A 21,366-nucleotide genomic window follows, 5' to 3' on the forward strand; every position below is an offset into this window, starting at 1 on the left:
TTCCTCTGGAAAGAGCCTCGGTTCCGCAAATTCGCTTTGGCCGCCCCATGGGGAGAGAATCTTTGGGGAAGATTGCTCCCAGGGCTTTCTTGGGAGCCATCCCATAGTTCCTCTGGAAAGAGCCTATGGGAAAGTGTGTGTGTTTGACAAATCAGATCAAGGAGGAGAAGGCAGTGGGTTTAAGTGGGTAGAGACTCTGGATCCAAAGCCCAGGGTTGGAAAATCAGATCAAGGAGGAGAAGGCAGTGGGTTTAAGTGGGTAGAGACTCTGGATCCAAAGCCCAGGGTTGGAAAATGGGATCAAGGAGGAGAAGGCAGTGGGTTTAAGTAGGATAGAGACACAAGACAGAAAAGGAGAAAAGAGAACGATCCCAGAGGCAAGAGGCTGCAGACCTAAGAGAGAGAAGAGGGTGAAAGCCAAATAAAGCAAGAGCAAGAGACGTCCAAGATAGAAAGGAGGACACAATACAAAAGAGGAGAGGGCAGAAGTCTCCAGGGATAGAGATAAAGTGGAATACACACACACACACACACACACACACATATATATCCAGGGTTTCCTATGTCTCCCCAGATTCCGTTTGGGAAAGAGAGAAAGCAAGGCTCTATTTCCCCCCCCAGATCGCTGTGCATCCAGCCTTTCTCCATTACAAATGGTGTTCAGTGGTTCTCCTCAAACAGAGGCGAGGTTGCAATCCACCGGGGGGGGGGAGTCTATGCGAATGGAAGAAAATGGCGCTGGCGATGCAGAAAGAGACCAAAGAGGGTGACACCCCCAGGCCAGCCCATCGCGCTCCGCTCCTCCCATCCAGTTAACCCGATTTCAGAGGCTGATCGTTCCTATTTAAATACTCCGATTCCTGTCCCGAATCAAGGGAAAAATGTAGGTTCGACCCTTCTATTTTTTTAACCCGCGTTAAATGACGATAACACGGATCAAATAAAAACCCGCTTTATGATTCGATTTTAAGTGGGAACGATTGCGGGTTACTCTAGAACTGTTCTAGAGTTAATTCGGTTTCCAATAGGAACGCCATTCCTTGGATTCGATTGGTAACCCGGCATAAAGGCCAGTGAGAACCAGCCCTTAGACTCTGAGATCTGAAAAAGCTACATGCAGTCCTCCAAGATCTGGTGAGAGGCGTGTGTGGCCCCTGCACCTTGGGGTGTTGTCATCCTTGGTTTAGATTGCATGCAGCTGTACTGAGCAGTAAAATAAATTTCTGTTGATGGTGCTCCTTTTTTCCCCCATGGGGAGGAGAGGCACAGCTTGGAGCAGCTTGACAAATATTGCACGTATCTAGCTCCAAATCTGGGTCTGGCCGTTTATGGCAGTGAAACAGTTAAACTACTTCTCTGGATTTCTCTTTATTCGCTCATTTTTTTCAAGCAGCTTTGCAACTGACCTTTAAAGATTTTTAATGTGTTTTTTCAGAAAGCCTTTGCTTTTTTTCCCATAGTAAATGAGGAATGCTGCAGAGCAACCAGACTCAGTAGCTCAGTTAGTTTTATATACAGAATTGGTGGCTGCTGGGCTTATAAGATAATGTTAACATGCTCTGTTAAGAAGAATCCTGTTCTTCAGAGGCATATCTCTGATGAAGAATAACCATTTGTCTTTCTCCAGGTGTTTTTCACCTGAAGATCTGAAATATGTTTATAGTCAAACCCTAATCAGTTCTGTACAGGCAGAAAGAGACAGCAGCTAAGAGAAGGGACAGGAATTTAGGAAGCTAGAGACAAATTGTTGTGTGCTTTCAAGTCATTTTTGACTTATGGAGACTCTCAGGTCATCATGGGGTTTTATTGGCAATATTTGTTCAGAGGAGGGTTACACATGCCTACCTCTGAGCCTGAGAGCATGTGACTTGCCCAGTATCTATAATGAGTTGATCCAGTGGGTTTCCATGGCCAAGCAGAGATTTGAACCCTGGTTGCCAGAGTCAGAGTCCAACACTCTAATCACTACATCACACTGGCTCTCCTAGAAAGGCAAATACTATATGGGGGTTTCCCCCTGAAGGATTGAAGTGGTGTGAAAGAGGTAAGAAACATATTTTCCTAATATTTTACACATACACCATGCACATTTTGGGGGCATATAAATGGACATAGGTCATCCTTGACCATTGTTTGGAGCCTTTATTTTTCAGTTACAACACTCAGAATTCTGCAGTGAGAATGGCCAGCAGCCAAATTGGCTGGGGATTCTAAATTGTAGTCTGAAAAGTTCCAAGCTCTGCTGCTCAGTAAAGCATATATTACTTTGGGATAGTTAAAATAAGCAAGTTTCCGACCGCTTCCAGGTAGGGCGTTTAGATGATACAAGTCTCAAAACCAGGTGGAAACCATTTTCAAGCCATGCTATGGGGAGAAAAGCCAGACTAAAAAGGAGCTGAATTTTTCCACTTCTTCCTGGAAAATGTGCACCTTCATTCGTACATCTAAATGCAGGACTACCAGAGAGCTCTAAAGGGTGCTCTACCCTAATCCTAATTATGCATATATACACATTTAGAAGGAGCGCATTTAGAAGGGACAGAGCTGCTGTACCCAAGTGGTGGAGGTGGCAATGCCAAAAGGAGAAAATGTGACACCTTTCATGGAGATAAGTAAATCATACACAAACCAGACAGTCAAAGAGGAGTGATGGGGTTAGGAGTGGGTAAAGGGGGCATGGTTGTAACTTGCTGGCATCTGCATGGGCACACCTCTGCTTCGATGCCCTGTTCCAGTGGAGCACTGCACATGCCGCAAGTTGTGTGTTCCTGTGACTGTGCACAGGGATGGTGGGGGAACAATAAAAAAGTACCCAGTGACATGGCTTGAAGCTGCACCATGTGGTCATGACATGCACACTCTAACTGTCTTGGGAGCTGGCAGTGTAGTTGGTGGGATTTGGATCACTTTAACAAAAGGGAGCTTCAAGCCATTTTTTCATGTTCATCTGTTTCGCCCGTATCTCTCCTACACCTGGGAGTACTTGGTTGGTAACCACTCACTGCTTTTTACTTCTTCCCTCCTTGTCCATTTTCTAATACAGTGGACCCTTGTTTTACGCTGGGGTTTGGTTCCAAGATCCCCCATGTATAACAAAATGCGTGTATGCTCAAGTCCCATTAAATATAATGACATAGCAAAATGGTGCCCCTTATAAAAAATGGAAAATCAAGATTTGATTTTTGAAATTTATACTTTTTTTTAACATTTTCAAACAGTGTATGTTTGAATCTGTGTATAAAAAATCCGTGCATAAGAAGGGCCGACTGTATAGTTCCAGTAGGGTATGTTGGCACTATTTTTAACAGCTTTCCTCCTGGAAACAGTGAGGTCATTATGGAGATTATCAGATTTAACCACCTAATAACACCTTGAAAGGCACATGAAGTTTATAGGCAGTGCCCTTGCTTCGAATAGTCTTATGTAATGGATAATTTACTCAACTGTCTTGAGACTCACTTTTTTGGGGAAAGCTAGGATATAAAATCATCATCATCACAATCACAGTCTCATCATTTTCATAATGATTTCATTGTTTCTAGAAACAAGCAGGGTCATTATATAGATGTCTTGCTGCCCCAGTTCTCTTTCTCCTGCATTAAAGGTGAACCCAGTTGAACTAAAACTGACAATGGACTGGAATGTATTGACATTAACCTGTTGCTTTGCCCAGTAGAGTAAGAGGTTTTTCAAAGGATTGTATAAATGCAGACATGATAGATCAGATCTAGGGTGGCTACATAAGATGATAGTGCTCCTGTATTTTTGAATAGTTGTGTGGAACATAGGATTTCATCAGGTGGTACTTTTATGACACGATGTCCCTACTGAGGCCCAGTACAGATGGGTGGAGAGCACCATCTTCAGGCCAAAATTAGAATTCGGGAGCGCACACCCTAGTTCATAACAGCGGTACCATCATGGTGGCCTCCTGTCCACACGGGGGCGCCATGATGACGCAAGTGCCACTCAGCATCCAGACGTTGCTGGCAAGAAGCTGCGCCCTTTCCCATTTGTGGCGTCGCAAAAAAGAAGCTGCTCTAGGCAGCTTCTTTTTGGCAGAGCATCGTTGCTGTGCCATTTGGTGGCTGCGGCAACGATGCAGGGCAATGACTGGTGGCACGGAGCCCCTGAAATTGCCTTGGGGCAGCAGACATGTCTTTTTCATATAGCTACTCTTTGTTGTTGTGTGCCTTCAAGTCATTTCAGACTTACGACAACTATAAACGTTTTCTTGGCAAGATTTGTTTGGGAGAGGGGTTTGCTTTTGAGTTCCTCTGAGGCTAGAGGGTGTCACTTGCTCAAGATCACCCAACAGGTTTCCGTGGCTGAACAGTGATTCATACCCTCATCTCTACAATCACAACCAAACGTTCAAACCATTACATCACTCTGGCTCTAGTCATGAATATTTCTGAATGTTAGCTAGAAAACAGCCACCATATTCTGAGAAGGGATGTCTTTACAACCAAACAAGGACAGGTTGCCTAGGCTTGATGTGATGCATCAGGCTGGATGTTCATGGAAGCCAGAATGCTTCCTTGTAGAACCATGGTTTGACCTAGCATGGTAATCCTTGATAACCTTTGTTTCTTCAGGTACCAGCCTTGATGCTGTCTTCTACATCCAACAGAAAAGATTTTCTAGCATCACCAGCAATGTGAGGGATCCCAGACCCATTCAGCTGTCTGCCTCCTCCCTTGGCTTTGTGTGAAAGACTATTACAGTCCTGAATCTTTCCCACCAAAATATTGCCATTGTAGCCCATATAAGATTTCCTTAGCTTTTAAACCAGGAGCAGCTGTTCAAGAACAGCTGCTCTTAGAAAAAAAATGCAATGTATAGCCAAGGTTTAGACCTTGGTTGCCCTCTGGCGACTCAAAAAGTTCACTGCAGCAACACAACACCACTTCCCATTCTGCTAACACACCTCTAAAAGTCTTTCAGAGTTCACTGGAAGCCTAAGAATGGTTATCTTGAAGATGTGGGAGGAGAGACACAAGTGCATGGGTACAGTTAAGGGGGCAGGATGAAGGCATTGCACCCAATAAGAATTCTGCTGCTTCAATTAAATTTTCCTGCAGTCCCCAAATTTCTAGCATTGTAGTAACTTTATATTGAAGTTGAGCAATTAAAAATACGAAGAGGCAAACCAAGTTACCAGGGGTATGTAAACACAGCAAATGTAAGAGTTCTAGGTATGAATTATTTTTAGTGTATCATTCTCTACAATGCTAGCAATTTGGGGACTGAAGGAAGATTTTCGAGAGGGGGACAGCATTTTTATTTGGAGGTACAATGCCCTCATATTGCCCATCCCCTCACATAGCTACCCAAGCCAGCTCTGGCATGTTTCTCCTCTGAAGGGCCTCCCTGCATTCTTTTAACAGGTGACACTACATTTTCCAATTACCTTCAGCTCCCATATAGTGTGATTTCCAAAGCATTAGATATGTTAGTCTGTCACTGCACCTTAAAGATAAACATATTTATTACAGAGAGTGTTTGTTGAGTTTTTGTGATTTCTTATGGGAATGATATGCAAAGTAAAGGTAATCACTTCTATATTATTTATAAAACGGCCTAAAAATTCAACCACCAAAGAAGTTAAACTTCCATCATTTCCTACTTTGCCAGCTTTATAGATAGAGCTCAGCAGCTTAGTAAAAGAAAATCCTAGCCATACTCAATTTTCATCCTCATGATGATGATGTCAAAGGCCAATCTGCTGACTTCCCAGCAAATTGCCATTCAATTCTACATTCATTGCCTCTTCTTCCAAAAGGTGGATGATGAGAATATTGTCTTTGTGCTAATACCAGAGACTACAGCTTCAGGATAACTGTAGCTCCATATGAAATGGCTACTTCCTGGAGTTGCTCTAGAAATTAGATGCTAATGTTATTTCCCTGAGTTGCCTCTGTTTAGAAGAATGGTACCTAAAATCAGGAAAATTGACACATTCTTTCTTTTTCTTTTTCCAGAATTCACCATCAGCAGCTTCTGCACCATTGTAGACATCATGAATTTTTCCAGGCTACAAGTCTTGAGACTGGATGGGAATGATATCCATCGGAGTAATGTGCCCTCTGATGCCCCACTCTGCCTGCGATGGGCCAGTGTCATAGAGATTTAGCCACTGCCTTTCTTTATTTTCTTAAACAGTCAGAAAAAGGCCAAATCCTTCTTGCAATCACATTTGGGGGGAGGGGATAGAGGCCTACATTCTCAAGTTAACACTGCTTAATTTGATTTGGCTTTTGCAATTGTATAATGTAGGAAAGACTGGTAACATGATCCAACAGATGTGGCACATATTAGCCATTCTGGTGATGACACATATATGCAAGCAAAATCTTTGACCACCTTTACCACACCTTCTCTCTGTTCTACCTCTCTCAGCAGCTGAACTGTAACTTTCTCTTATTGAGATACTGTCAGGCAGTGTTTGTCTCTCCTTTTGGGTAGGTAGTGGAGAAGATGTTTGTTGCTGCTGTTGTTTCATTTCACATGCATTGCTTTAGAAGTTTAGTGCCTTTCGGCTATGTTGCTCCATGTAGGAGGGACGCAAGGGGAAAAGAGCATGTATATGTTGTTGGGAGGCAGACAGAGAAGACTGAAGTCAAACAAAATGAAAACAGATTAAACAACTGGTCGCACAACAAGGAGAAATTAGAGAAACAGGGTGGGGAAACAGCAAAAGAAACAGAAAGAGGGAGAAAATTACTGACAGGGTAGGAGCCAGCTTTTCAGATGGTTTTCAAACATGAATATGGCTCCCCTGGTATCAAGCTGCTGATTAAGTAGCATCCTCCTACCATTTTATCTCTCTATTTTTAATTTGTTTTTTTCCATATTGATTAGAACAACACACAAATAAATGAGTGAGGAATCAAAAGCCACACAGTCACTCAAACACATGTAATAACAAAATGACATACTGTAATCATGATGCAGTATATCAAATTCTACCATGCAGTTCCCAAATCATATCACTCATAAAAATGTTCATCATGATTGCTATGGAAGGATACAAGATAAATGTACCCCCAAATACTTTCACAACTCCAGAGAGAGTAATTTTGTTACTTCACTGTTCTTACACTTTTTAAAACGTTCAACAGCCATGTTTTAATGTCAACTTTATATTTTACTTCTTCCACTTTTGTGTAGTCAGTAACTTGGTGGCAGAAAGATTTAGAAAAATGCTTCCATCTGGATTTTGAAGCTATTGTTTTTAGACAGATTTAAAGAGCAATTACTGGGTCAGTTACTAAAGTCCTCCAAATCATTTATAGTTTCTCACAACTAGGCAGGTCCATTATATGTGTGGAAAATCCATATTCACACTACATTTGTGTGGGTAGAAAAACATTCAAAGGAGAAAAAGGAATTTTAATGGATGTGTACATTTATGATGGTACTGAGCCATACTTGGAGCTTTGGATACACTGCATATTATTAACCTCTTTCAGCCTTGACTGGAAAGCTTTTTTTTTCAGGCCCCTGCTATAGAGCAGTTCAGTTTATTAATCAGTGCTTGCAAAATACAGAATTTCTTTCCATATGCTGCTTCTATGCATATAAAGAATGTTCCTGTTACTGAAGTAACGTTCACAACCAGTTATAAAATGTAATGTGAACCAAGTCAGCATTAAAGTATCTGGCAAGAACCCACCATTATTCAGCAAGGTATTATTTCAGCAGCATATCATGAAAAACTGAGAGATTTATGGTTATACTATTCTATAAGTGTCCATTTGGGTATACCAATCCAGTTCAAATCCAATCACATTCATTCTTTCAACAGAATCCTATTCTAGCTTCCCGTGTTTTAATTGCATTAGTTGTGACTTTTTGCTTGGCTGTAGAAACATCTGGGCTGTATTTTGTGCACTCAGTAGCATCAAAGCCTGCCCCAAGAATTTACATCACCTTTCTTCTTGCAGCTCTCATCATTTAGCCTTTGAATTCCTGTGTTTCTTTATGATTCATGGAGGAGAGGGTAGGAGGCATACATAGAAGGAGGAGTGAATATTATAGAGATCCTGAGACATTCAAAATGGCATCAAATTCTTTTGTATTTAAAGTGCATGCTGATAATATAAAAGAAATATGTAGAAGTATGAACTGTAGATATCATTACTGATCAATAAAATAGTTTTTATAATTGCATGGAATGCCTTGAAAACTGACAATTACACAGACTAGATTTGAAGCATGTGGTGTTGATAAGAGGAAAAGGCAGGAAACTTGTCCACAACATGGGATTTTGGAAGAACTTCTGCTCGTACTTCTAAGGGTGTTTCTGCACAGCACACATACATTTAATTACTGTGCTCATTCTCCATAAGCCACAGGAGACCCTACACACAGCATATGTCACAGTCACAGAGGAGCAACTGCAAAAATGCCTAAACTTTACAATCTGTTTTCTAGAGGAAAGGACTGATAAGAGTTTCTCATGCTTTTGTTTTAATGTTTAAAGTGCCAAATTGGAAATGCAATCATGGGGAGACACACCTCAGAAAGGAACTAGTTGTAGTCTTTAGGGTCATAAAGTCTGGGTTTCGGGGAAAAGGTTTGAAAAGACACACCCTTCCTTCCATTAAAACAAATCATTATTCATACTGAAACTCTAAAAACAGAGGCAAGGCTCAGAGCCATCTTTTTATGTGGATGTCCTGTAGGCATCAAAGGGAAACAAGATCTAGCAAAGTACAGTTCTAATCTCTGAATTCCATTGGAAAGCCCTAGTCAGTGGTTCCAGCTTCACCATTAATCTGTTATTTAGCCTTCCAAACATTTTAAGAATCCAGCCTTTTTCACTTCCGCCACATCCTTCCTTGAGTTTGTTACTCTGTTTGAGCAAGGGATTTCGTACTATATGGGTCTTTTTAAGGGGATGGGTGGAATAGCAATTTCAGATTATAGTTTAGGTACACCCCTTCCCCCTGCATTCTAATTCAGATATGGATTGGGATGATGGGCTTGCAGTAAGAGGCTACTTCTGAAAAGGAAAAGCCATGATGAGTCTTAGGGGCTGTACAGATCACCCTGAAGGGATGGTCTGCAGCCACCCCTTTCTGCTCCCGAGGGACACTGCAACAGCCAAGCCATGCAGCGTCCCTCCGCATCAAAAAGAACATGGAAAAAAAGAGTTCTTTTCGGAGCACGTGTCCGACGCCACAAGTGTGTCATTACCACACTATAGTGCATCAGTGATGCAAGCGCAGCAACCTATGGATGCTGCACAGCACTTGCATCATGGATGCACGCCCCATGTGGGCGGGGCCACGCAGTCATAGCGGCCCCCATATGTCCTAGGGTTTGGGGGCATGCAGTTGCTGTGCGCTCCTGAACCCTAGTATCGATACCACCACACCGCTTTTGGCCCGTCTGTACCAGGCCTTACTGAATCTATTTAAAAATACACTTACAGTACAGTTCTATGTATTTATACTTAGAGTAGAGAAAACAAAAATAATGATCACAGAGAACCTACACAAATTTGAATTAGAGAATGAAGAAATAAGAATAGTAAAAGAATTCTCGTACCTGGGATCAACTATTGATAGAAATGGAGACTGCAGCCAGGAAATCAGAAGATGATTAAGAATAGGAAGGACAGCTATGAAAGAACTAGAGAAGATCCTAAAGTGAAAGGATATACAACTGAGCACAAAAGTTAGAAACGTACAGGCCATTGTATTCCCCATTGCCATGTATAGATGTGACAGCTGGACAGTTAAGAAAGAGGATAGGAGGAAAATCAACTCATTTGAGCTGTGGTGCTGGAGAAGAGTGCTAAGGATTCCGTGAATAGCTAAAAAGACAAATGGATCCTGGAGCAGATCAAGCCAGAAATCTCCCAAGAAGCCAAAATGACAAGATTCAGATTGTCATACTTTGGACACATCATGAGAAGGCATGAATTGGAAAAAACAGTAATGCTAGGAAAGGTAGAAGGAAGTAGAAAGAGAGGAAGGCTGCATGCAAGATGGATGGACTCTATTAAAGAGATCACGAGTGTGAGTTTGCAGGACTTGAGCAGAGCAGTGGAGGATACAGAGTCTTGGAGAGGTCTCATTAGCAAGGTCACCATGGGTTGAGATCGACTCGAGGGCAATTAACAACAAAACAGCAAATGCTCCATTTAATTCAGTTGGGCTTATTCCCAGGTAATTATGTACAGAATTGTTCCCTTAAAATCACATCAGGTTTGACATATACAGGGGGGGGGGAATCTGCAGTGTGAACCTTCCGTTTGTTTGAAAAATTAAACAAATACAGCAAACCAGGAGTGAGAAATTTATCTCCTGTCAAAGTCTACATTACATCAGTTGAAACACGTTCAGAAGGAAGGTTTCCATTTTGGCTAACTACTGGCTATGTTAGTTGGCAGATTCAAGGAGTAACAGTGGAGAAAAGTAATCTTTCTGAGCACTGGTTGGAACTTGTTATGGTCCTCATTCTAGCAGTGGCTGGGACCAGAGGCATGAATGCAGTCATATATATGTGATATTTAGCTTTACGATAGTTACAATATATGATTTTTACCTATGTCCAATATGTAACCAATGGAGAATTTACACCCTCTTGCCTCTTACATGTGCAAACTTCTCTCTATCCACTTTATAGTAAGAGCATAGGATAGGAAAAAAATAAACAATACCAACAACCCAGAACATGGCCAATTAGGTTAGATGGCCTCAGAAGAATCCAGACCAGGAGTGAGGAACATACAGGCCTCCAGATTACAGTGTACCTTTTGACACCCAGAATCCTTTAGCTAGCATGGGCGGGATACAGACCACCCCTTTGGGGTAGCTTGCAGCAGCCCAAAGGCCCCAATCCAGCACTTTTCAGGACCAGGAAGATGCTTCTCCCTGGTCCCGAAAAGGGGTGTCCTTGGGGCTTCATGCTTCACACCCCAGGAGCCGCAGCCAGGAGAGAAAGGGGCCGTTCCCGCAGCCGTTTGGTGGCTGCAGGAACAATGTGCCCTCCAGAAGGAGCTCTGTTTCGGAGCTCCTTCCAGCGCTGCTGTTAAGCCACCCCAAGCGGCCAGACACTGCACGAACACGTCACGCCCACACCGTGTTGTTTGGACATGGTTCAGCCGTGACATCATAATGGTGGTGCCCGTGTACACAAGGTGCCACCATTATGCCACCAGCGGTACGTATTAGGTTTAGGCTGTGTGTAGATTGTGCGTGCTCCCTAACCCTAAAACCAGCGCTGGTACACCACTTTTTGGCAATCTGTACTGTGCCATGGTTGAGATTTTGGTAGTCCTAAAATATAATCTTTCAAAGCTCTGCTCCAAATGATGTTGCATTCAAATTCAAACAAACAAACAAGCCCAACACTTGCCAGCATTACCAGTACTTGCCAGCATGGGCATTCATGGGAATTCATCCAATAAGATCTGGAAGGCAACATGTTTCCCACCTCTAGTCTAAAGTTCTGAAATAAGAAACCTGAAGATCCACAGGCTGAACAAGATGTGGCTATATGTCAATTTTTCATACAGCTAAGTCATATCCAGGGCTAAAGTTAAATGGGGAAAGGGGAGTAATGACAGTCCCCTTCCAACACTATCTTTGTTATTTTCCACCTGTAGATAATGACCTTTTGAACAGAAGAGAAAGCCCCTTCTAAACATGAAAGCTTTCCTTGCAGTCTGGAAGTTACAAGCCAACCTGGAAACAACATCCTCTGATTAGGAAATCCTCACAACTAGGAATTTTTTCTACTAACTCAGCTGTGTGATGTTGAGGTGATATAGGGCATGCAGGACAATGAAATTTATTCTGAATCTGCTCAGAGGAAGATATTCCTGGTTTGAGCACTAGCACTTAATGCATGCCAAAATTTCATGCTAATGAGCCTTAACCCAGAATCAAATTTCTCTAGCAACTGTCCTTGTTGTGGGAATAGGAAGTCTGCAAGATGAAAGTTTTCCTATTTTACTGTTGAACTTATTTTGCAACAGGAATTGTGTGGTCTGGTTTTGCCCTCTAGAGGCCAAAATGCAATACTTGCTGCAAAAATAGCCATGTGGCTATTCTGTTTCCTCTTATTTCTAACATGCTCGAGCCTTTCTGGTGAATACCGTTATTCTCCTGAAGATTCATTTTGCACCGTCAGATGTCTCTACTCTATGTTCTTGAACATGAATAATAATGAATCAAAATGTGTGTGAATAATCTCATACGAATTATTCAAGCAGGGTTATCAATGTGCTGTGGGGAGATCAACCTAACTGGCCCCACCCTCTCCATGCATATTTGGCATAACTTGTGAATTATGAAGCTAAACCAGCAGAAAAGAATACAAGCACAATGCACTGAATATTCCATATAGGCAAAACCTATAAGTTTGTTAAATATGCAGACTCTTTCAGATAGTTATGTTGAATGCACATATGGCTGCACTTTGTTGTTGTTGTTGTTAACTGCCCCCAAGTAGACCTCAATTCATGGTGCCCTTGTGGATGACACATCTTCAAGACCCCCTGTCCTCCCATGCTCTGCTTAGAGCCTGCAAATTCAGACCCATGGCCTCCCTGAAAGAATCTATCCATCTGGTGTGTGATCTTTCTCTCCTAGCATTATTGTCTTTTCTAATGAGTCATGCCTTCTCACAATGTGGCCAAAGTATGACACTTCAATTTGACCATCTTGGCTTCTAGAGGTATTTCAGGCTTGATCTGTTTAAGGACCCATTTGTTTGTCTTTTTGGCTATCCACAGGGTCCTTCTTCAGCACCACTGATGTTATTTTTATCTGCTTTTTTTACTGTCCAGCTCTTACATCTACGCACAGTGATGGGGAATTCCACTGGATGATTCTATCGTGCTCCTTAAGATCTTGCCTAGTTCTTTCATTGTTGCCCTGATGATTTCTAGTCTTCTTATCTCTGTCATTTAAGTGGGTTTAAATGGTTATATCGTTCAATGTGTTTTGGAGTATCACTTATGCCTTCCTGTTCAAATGTTAAACTGTTTAAATTAAATGTATGCCATCCTGGGGTTTTTGGCTATAGAGCATGCCATGCATATTTTAACAAATAAATATAATACAAGACATGACTAGACACAAAGTAAATGCTGTCAAGCTGAGCCTAAGTTATCACTTCTTTCAGGCAGCCCCCTACTGGGTGGTATCCCAGGGCCAATATCCTTCTAAACTCCATAATAGCTAAACCAGAGGTGCAAAACCTCTTTGTAAAAACTCTGCACAGAAACTGGGAGCAGATAATTAATATTATCTTTTCATTTCCTGTCCTCTGCCTGAGGTTCTTTTCATCCAATTGTTACAACAGCAGCAACTGAGGGAGAAGATTAGTAGACATCATCTAACACAAAGTGTGTTAGCAATTGATTTCAAAACACCCCCTGCTTTCCATATTCTCCAATGGTCCTGATTTGGCAGGGACAGCCCTGAATAATACTATGTTGTCCCACTTTTTAAGATAATTTTTTAAATGTCCCAGTTTCTCTCTCTTCTTCCCATTTTCCCCCTTTGAAATTTACTTCAACTGCTGTAAAAAGCGTTCAAAGTGCAAGAGTAGCTGCTCTTCCCATTCCTAGTTTTCTTTTGATTTCTTTACTGCAGTTTCTGTTCTGATCAATATTTGTTCCAAGGTACAGAGAATCTTCGACTAGGAGCTGATTGCTCGGCATTTTAAACCAGCTCCAGTCTTCCGAGCTGGAGTCGGGACGCGGGCTGGAGGTGTGGATTATCGCTCACTAAATCACCACTGAACCACTGGCCGCAATCAGCCCACGTTCCAGCCAGGTCCAAACCGTGCTCCACCAGCACGTTTTAGAAGTCGGAAAGCTTTCCAACTTCTGAAAGGTGGTGGCTGAGCACAGCTGGGACCCGGGCTGCATGGTGGTCAGTGATTTGGCAGCAATTTAGTCATTGATAATCCCCACCTCCATTCCGCGTCCCAGCTCCAGCCTAGAAGGCTGGAGCCAGTTTGAAATGCTGAGCGATAAGCTCCTATTTCTATTTCCTCATTATCTAGGTTGAATGTAGATCTTCAGTGGTCATTATTTTTGTTTTCTTTATGTTCAGCAGTAAGCCTACCTTTCACTTACTTTTTTAAATTTTCTTAGTAATTGTTCCAAGTCTATGACATTATCAAACACATATCTTAGATTGTTGGTATTCCTTTCTCCTATCTTCACTTCTCCTTCTTCTGTGTCCAGGTCTGCTCTTTGTATTATATTTTCAGTGTTCAAGTTAAACAAATATGGTGATAGAATGTGGCCTTGCCCAACCCTTTTGCCAACTGGAAGCCATTCTGTCTCACCATATTCTATTCTAATAGTAGCTTCTTGTCCTAAGTACAGATTCCTCATCAACATTATCAAATTTAGTGGCATTCCTATTTCTTTAAGAGCATTCCATAGTTTTTCATGTTCTATGGGTGAAGCAGACATCTGGGAAAGCATAGGCTCAGGCTGCTCTGGCCACAAGCAGATTGGGTCCACAGCAATTGCACAGCCCACTCCAAAAGTGGGCCACCACTGTCTGACCCAAGTCATGCCACCAGGGGCTGAATTATCCTGGCTCCTTTTTGCTCTGGTCTAAAAGACTGGAGTATGGCCTCAGCGTGACTTTCAGACGCATTGGAGACATGCGTTTTATAAATAGTGTGCCTCCAACATGGCTAGAAGCCACTTCTTTTGCCCCATGTGTTTTAGGCCTATGCAGTCAAAAGCTTTGCTATATTCAATAAAACACATGCTGATTTTCTTCTGGAATCCATTGGTGTACTCCATTAGCCATCATATGTTTGCAGTGTGGCCCCTAGTGTCTCTTCCTCTCTTGAACCCTGTTTGTCTCTGGGATTTCTCTCTCCATATATGAATCCCATTGTGGGAGGAAGGCAGGATAATAATCTTTGAAATAAATAAATAAATAAATTACATATGATTGTAGTTTATGCTGTAGACTTTTGAGCATAATTTTGCTTTCATGTGATATTATATGTGATATGATATCGTATAGTTGCTGCAGTCTTTGGTGTCTCCATTTTGTGGATGGGTATGTATATTGATTGTTTCCATTCTGTTGACCATTGTTTTGTTTTCCATATTTGTTGACATATCTTAGTTAATACTAGAATTTATTCTGTCTGTGTGGATTGTAGCTGTTCAACTGGAATATCATCTATTCCTGGTCATTTATTCCTCCCAATTTCTTACCCATACCCCCAAAAAAATCCTGTTACATATCTGAAGCTGGATTTTTTGCTGAGCACATCTGTATGCATGTATGGATGCCTCTAAAGGTTTGAGCCTTTTATACTATTCAGAAAAGTATGAAATCACCAATGAGTCTAAGAAAATATATATTTCAACCTGAAATTGAGATACTAACTTCAGGTTTACCGGTTCTCCAGGGCATTGTTAACATGGGCCTTTTCTGCGGAGTAAAATTGTTGTGTGCTTCTTTATCTTTGCCATTAGATGTCAGTGGTGCATTTTTCATGCATGTGCTTGCCTTAGTCTAGGAGCATAAATTCTAGGAGCATAGCCTAGTCCATCTGTTGCAACAAAAACAATTTCATTACAATAAAAGACTGGACTCTATTGTGACATGAACTTTTGTTGGCAAAACTTTATCCTATTTCATTACGTTGTTGTTTTTAAAGAATTTGCCACACCAGTGTTAGAGAAGGGATTACAGAACCTCTAAAGAGACAAACCAGATACTCATAACAGTGGATGATTAACAATACTACTGAAAGCCATGTATGGTGTGTCCGCGTATGACGAGGGTGCACTGTATACTATGTAATGGTCTGAATACTCGCACAAACTGCAAATGCCTCTTCTCTGTTCCTTGATCACTACACTCTGTTGGTTCTCAGCTTAATAGAAGGTGATTAGCCTTCATTTTACCAGGTGACTCTTATAGACATTTGTAATTTGTGGTGTAGTGGTGGAAGCACAGAAGTTAGTATTTAAATAAAATAAATAAAATAATTTTTTTATTTCTATCCCGCTTTTTGCCAGGCAATCAAAGTGCCTTACAACAGGTTAAATACATCCATATATACATAATGCCTCCCCTTAAAACAAGATTAAACAGTGTAAGATTAAAACTACATATTAAACTGGTTAAGCTAAATAAAATCATCATGGGCAAAGTTCACTAGACGAGAAGTCTTATTTGTGGCTGAGCATTTTATTCCTGGAAGGCCTGCCGGAAGAGATCTGTCTTAATGGCCTTTTTAAAGCTTGCTAGATTGGTGATCTGACGGATCTCATCCGGCAGGCCATTCCATAAATTTGCAGTTTTGTTGTGTTTTGTTTTGCTGTTTGTGCGAGTCATCTTCTGTAAGCCTTGTGAGATGCCTTTCTTCTTCACAGAGGTCCGGTTCTCCATGCTTGTGGTCTACAACTTGGATTTCTTGGGAGGAAATGTTTTATAGACTCATCCAAATACCTAGCTGCCTTGTAACAACACCTTGGTTTTGTCGTGAACAGCAGTGCCTGAAAAGAAAATAGACTACCAATATTTTAAATGACTGGCCAACTATAAGGCCATAATCAGCAAATTCACTTTTGTATTCAGAAATGGGGCTAAAATGATCCTGTGATCTTCTATATTAAAGTAGGATGGTCATTTGGAACATGGGAAGCTTTTAGATCTGATAATACCAGACAAGGTCTGATAATTTTCTATCTATGTGCACGGAAGATTCTTGACGCCTTTTCTGTACCCCTTGACACCTCCAAAAACCCCAGGACCACACATTTTCTTGTTACTCCAATTCCAGGACCTGCAACAAATCTTCTAAATAAGAAGCTCTACTCCCTTCAAACCTATAGTTTACTAAAAACAAATATATGTTTTTCAAAAATTTAAACAGAATTTTGACCACTTCCAGTTTTAATGGGGAGCTTGTTTTGTTTTTAAACTTTTCTGACACTGTGTGTGATGCCTACAAATTTGATGGGACATAAAACTGGCCCTCAGACATACCCTGTTTTCCAACCTGATCTAACCCTCATATTACCTATTGGACAATCACTAGTTCTCCAGGATCTCTAGGAGGTTATTTCTTATCACCTCCTTTTACCTGATTATTATTTTTAATGGAAGTGGCAGACTGAAATTGGGACCTCCAACATACATACCCTCCAACATTTCACAGATGAAAACCAGGACATGTGTGGCCAAATGTCATCACAATGTGGTCAAGATAGCAAAAATTATTACTGAGGAAGAACACACAAGAGAAGCTGTAGCAGTTTGCCTTTTCCTGAGGCTACTGGGAAGGACAAGATTCTGCCAATCCTCTCCCTCCTGCTGAGTTAGATGAATGGAACTTTGAACTCATTTGTAGCAACTGATGTATGCTGAAGACAAAGAGTAAAGTGGAAGGAGAGCAAAAGTGGAATATTTTAAAAGAAATTGAAAAACTGGAGGGATGGAAGATTACTCAAACTATCCTTGACAAGAAACTGTAAACTTCATTCTCTGAAGATGCCAGCCACAGATGCTGGTGAAACGACAGGAAGAAAATCTTCTAGAACATGGCCACAAAGCCCAAAAAACCCACAAAAATCTATCCTTGACAAATCAAGCAAGTTGGAGGGTACGCACAGCATGTTCTTCTTGCCACTGAGTTATGCTCCCCAGGAAATTCAACTTCCATAGAATGTTTTCATAATCTCTTCACAAGGCTCCTAATGACAAATTTGAAAATGGTACCTATGACATTACTCTCTTGCAGTAAAAGCAATAAGGAATCCTGGAGCACCTTAAAGCCAAAAGATCAATAGACAAATGCACCACTGGTTCCCTTAATGATAAGGGATAGAAGAGAAGGAAGGAGTCAAGCCTTTGCATTCTAGTGACAAATTGAAACCCTCAGAAATTATTGGTGAAACCTGTGTTCCATACAATTGTCAGACTATTAAATAAATCAAGGACAAAACCACATGATGTGCAAGAAATGAAAGCTTTGAGCTATTTTAGTTTGGATAAACAGGTCAGCGAGGTAGGGGAGTGTCTGGCAGGAAAACTGGGACAGTGCAACAAACAAAAGAACAGTGTGATATAATCCAAACCTGACCCACTTGATTTGCTACAGGTGCTGAGAACCAAGGTATCTATCAAAAGAAGAGAAGATGTTGCTGTGTGGTTTGTCTCTTTTGGTCTTCAATCAGTCAGTCAGGCTTACTGAGAGCATCTTAAAGAGATCAACTTTCAGCATGACCCACATTGCAAGAGACCTTTAAAGAAGTGAGAAGTGGCCAGACATGTTAGCTGAAAATATATACATATCTCTTGGGTTACAAATAAAGCCAGGATGTAAAGCCAAGAAGGAAACTCAAACAAAAATCAGAAACCAAGCAATGGAAACAAGCCAAACTTCTAAATCCATGAGTCTCTTTCATACTTCTATGGGTTCAATATAGATTTCACTGAATAATGTTCTCAATACATCAATACATAGCATACTTGTCTTTCCTCTCCTTTTAGGCTACTGGCTTGAGATCAAACACAACTGGTTATTTCTTCAGTACAATGCCTTTGGATCAGTGTTTCCATGTACTGGAACCAAAACTCTACTTCCAGTACACATGAATCCGTGCTCCATTCTGGCTTCTTGAAATTTCACCTGCAGTAATTGCTGAGATCTAGTTCATGCAGTCTTACTAGCTTGCATACAACAGTGATTTGTATGTGGACAGAGAAACCACATACTTAAAAGAAAATCAGAATCTGGGCAGCTGTTGAAGACCAGATCACACACAAGCCTCATGTAGTAGGAGCTGCAGTTTTATTCAGCATGTTGTGATGCCTTCAGCCATGATGCCATAAATTAAATCTGTGATGAGAATGGTAACTGGTACATTCAGAACCCTGCATCTAGTTTTAGCATTTTAGCATCCACTACTGTGAGTCAGGACCTACATTTTCTTTTTCTTGTCATGTCATATTTTAGCATGCCCAAAAACCAGCAATTGAACTCAAGGGCAAAATCTGATGCACATAGAATTCCATATATGTCTATTTATAGTCACAGAACAGCCCCAGCATGTGGCATTGTGGTTTTAAAAATATGCACTGCAGTGGCTAAAAGGGTTCTAGACTTTGAAATATTCATGTAAATGAAGATCTTAAGAAAGCTATTTTCTTAGACTACAACTCTCTCCCCATATATATTTTTCCAAGCTCTGAACAAATGGGCCATCAGTCTGAATAGGCAAAGAGTTGAATTAGCAGCTTTAAGATTTATATTTGTTCTATTTATCCCTATATAATACCCACCCTCTTCAAAAGTTGTTATTATAACTTCTTCATAGATGGGGAATTTAATTCTAAGTCCACATACAAAGCCCATGTTTCTTCAGTTTTTGGAACCAATGTCTATTTGATCATGTTCCAAAACCTATTTGGCAAGATCATATTTGTTATCTCAAAAGTTGGTCTGTTATCAATCCTAGCCCAGAAGCAGTGATGTTTTTTTAAAAAATAAAAAAAAGTCTCACAGTAGTGCAATATTCAAACAGTTCATAAAACATGATTGCTAAACAGATTTTTTTAAAAAAAATTAACAGAAAGTCAGAGAGATAGGGTGGTCACATTACAGATTAAATAAGGGTATATGCATCACTAAAGAAAGGAATATATATAGTGAGCCCGCACAATACGCTGAAGCCACCCAGGAAACGGGCGAATGCCCGGCAGGTCCACAGCGAGCACGAGCTCCATTATATCCAATGGGGCTCATGAATGGCGTGCGCAGCTGCGCAGTGAGCATAAGCCCCATTGGATATAATGGGGCTCAAGTATACCCATTTTTTGCTCTAAACGGGGGAGTCCCTCTGACCGCCCCTTTCTCCTAATCTGTACCGGGCCATTGACACACAAATATACAAACACGGCCTTGGCTTACTTTTAGATATACAAAAATGGCTGCTAAAGGCATTCTCTTCCACATACCATCTCACATTAATAACATTCATGTATGGTACAAAGATTGCAAGATAGCAAAGCAGAGTTTAAGTCTTATGAGTAAAAACAACCTTTGGTAAACAACCTTTGGCTTCAACAATAAAAGTAGGTAAGATAGTTAGAAAGCTAGCATGGTATAGTGGTTTGAGAACCAGGGTCTGAATCCCCACATGGGCATGGAAGCCCACTGGATAATCTTAGCAAGCCACTTTCAGCCTCAGAGAAAGGCAAAGGCAGCCCCCCTCTGAACAAATCTTGCCAACAGAGGTTCTCCATAAGTCAGAAATAATTTGAAGGCACCCAACAACAACAACAACAACGATATGTTGTTGCAACAGTTCTCATTCAGGAGTAGGAATCATGTTGCCAAAAAGTCACATGCAGCCCTTTGGATTCCTCCAAAGATCCCAGCACTCTCAGATAATTTTGCTCACAACCATGCATTCACTCTTAAAATGCCATCTACCCCAAAACAACAAAAACAGAAAATTGCCTCAAAAGCAAACGGGAATGATGCAGCATCCAGTCACCTAAACTGGTGGCTGCAAGAGCTTACTGGAGCCCACTAGAGGAGCAAAAAATGTGGCGCAGTTCCAGATCATGGCCTGTTCTGATTTAAGTTAGAGGAAAACTGGAGTTAGTAGAAGCAGTCCATCCTACTAGATTCAAGAAATCTCTGGTCATTTTACTTTGGAAAATTAATATCAGCTAGAACACATACCAGGAATTATTTTCATTTCTAGTTGGCAGATTTTTATCCCAAGCAATCTTTTATGTGTATTATTTTATTTTTCTATGTTATATTTTATATTTATGCTGGTCTTTGACCGTAATAAAGAATTTCAATTTCAATTTCATACCAGATGTCACACTAGGCCATCACACAGTGGAACTTCTCAGGTTGCGCAGTACAGATGGAATTTTGAATTGCCACATCGCTTCTCATAACTTGAACAAAGTTTGGAAGTACTGTAATGGTTGCTTTCTCTCTTGTGGCAAGGCTTTCCAGCATGCAGTGGCATTTTAAAAGTTGCCTGGAGGAAGCCTGTCTCTCAAAAGCCCCTAGGCTAGGAAATTAGACAATTTGTTGCCTTCTGTTTTTCATTACCAATAACAGCAACATACCCAGCTCCAAGGAAGCCAAGTGGGCTCTGACTTGGAATCTGGGAGCCCGCCTGCTGTTGTGGTGGAGCAAGCATTTGTGCCATAAACTATTTGTGTTTCAAGGAAGATTGTAAATTCCTACTCATTCAGCTGCTCAGCACCACCCTCCCTTTTCCTGTGTTTGGAAGCCCAATACACACTCGTCTTTGTTCCTTGGACAGAACCTTACCTCAGAGTGCCAAGATCCCTTACAAAACCAACACAGTTTCTG

General features: G+C 41.1%; 1 protein-coding gene across 1 annotated transcript in view; it reads left to right on the forward strand.

The window, feature by feature from the left end:
- The window catches only part of FMOD (fibromodulin), a 21,571-nt gene extending 13,396 nt beyond the window's left edge, over window positions 1–8,175 (forward strand). The window contains exon 3 of the mRNA XM_042465782.1: window positions 5,985–8,175. Within this exon, the coding sequence (XP_042321716.1) occupies window positions 5,985–6,136 (152 nt within the window). The 3' untranslated portion in view covers window positions 6,137–8,175. The remainder of the gene's footprint in view (window positions 1–5,984) is intronic.
- Window positions 8,176–21,366: the final 13,191 nt, after the last annotated feature.

The sequence above is a fragment of the Sceloporus undulatus genome, chromosome 4, assembly GCF_019175285.1.
Source record: "Sceloporus undulatus isolate JIND9_A2432 ecotype Alabama chromosome 4, SceUnd_v1.1, whole genome shotgun sequence".
In the NCBI taxonomy this organism is placed as follows: domain Eukaryota; kingdom Metazoa; phylum Chordata; class Lepidosauria; order Squamata; family Phrynosomatidae; genus Sceloporus; species Sceloporus undulatus.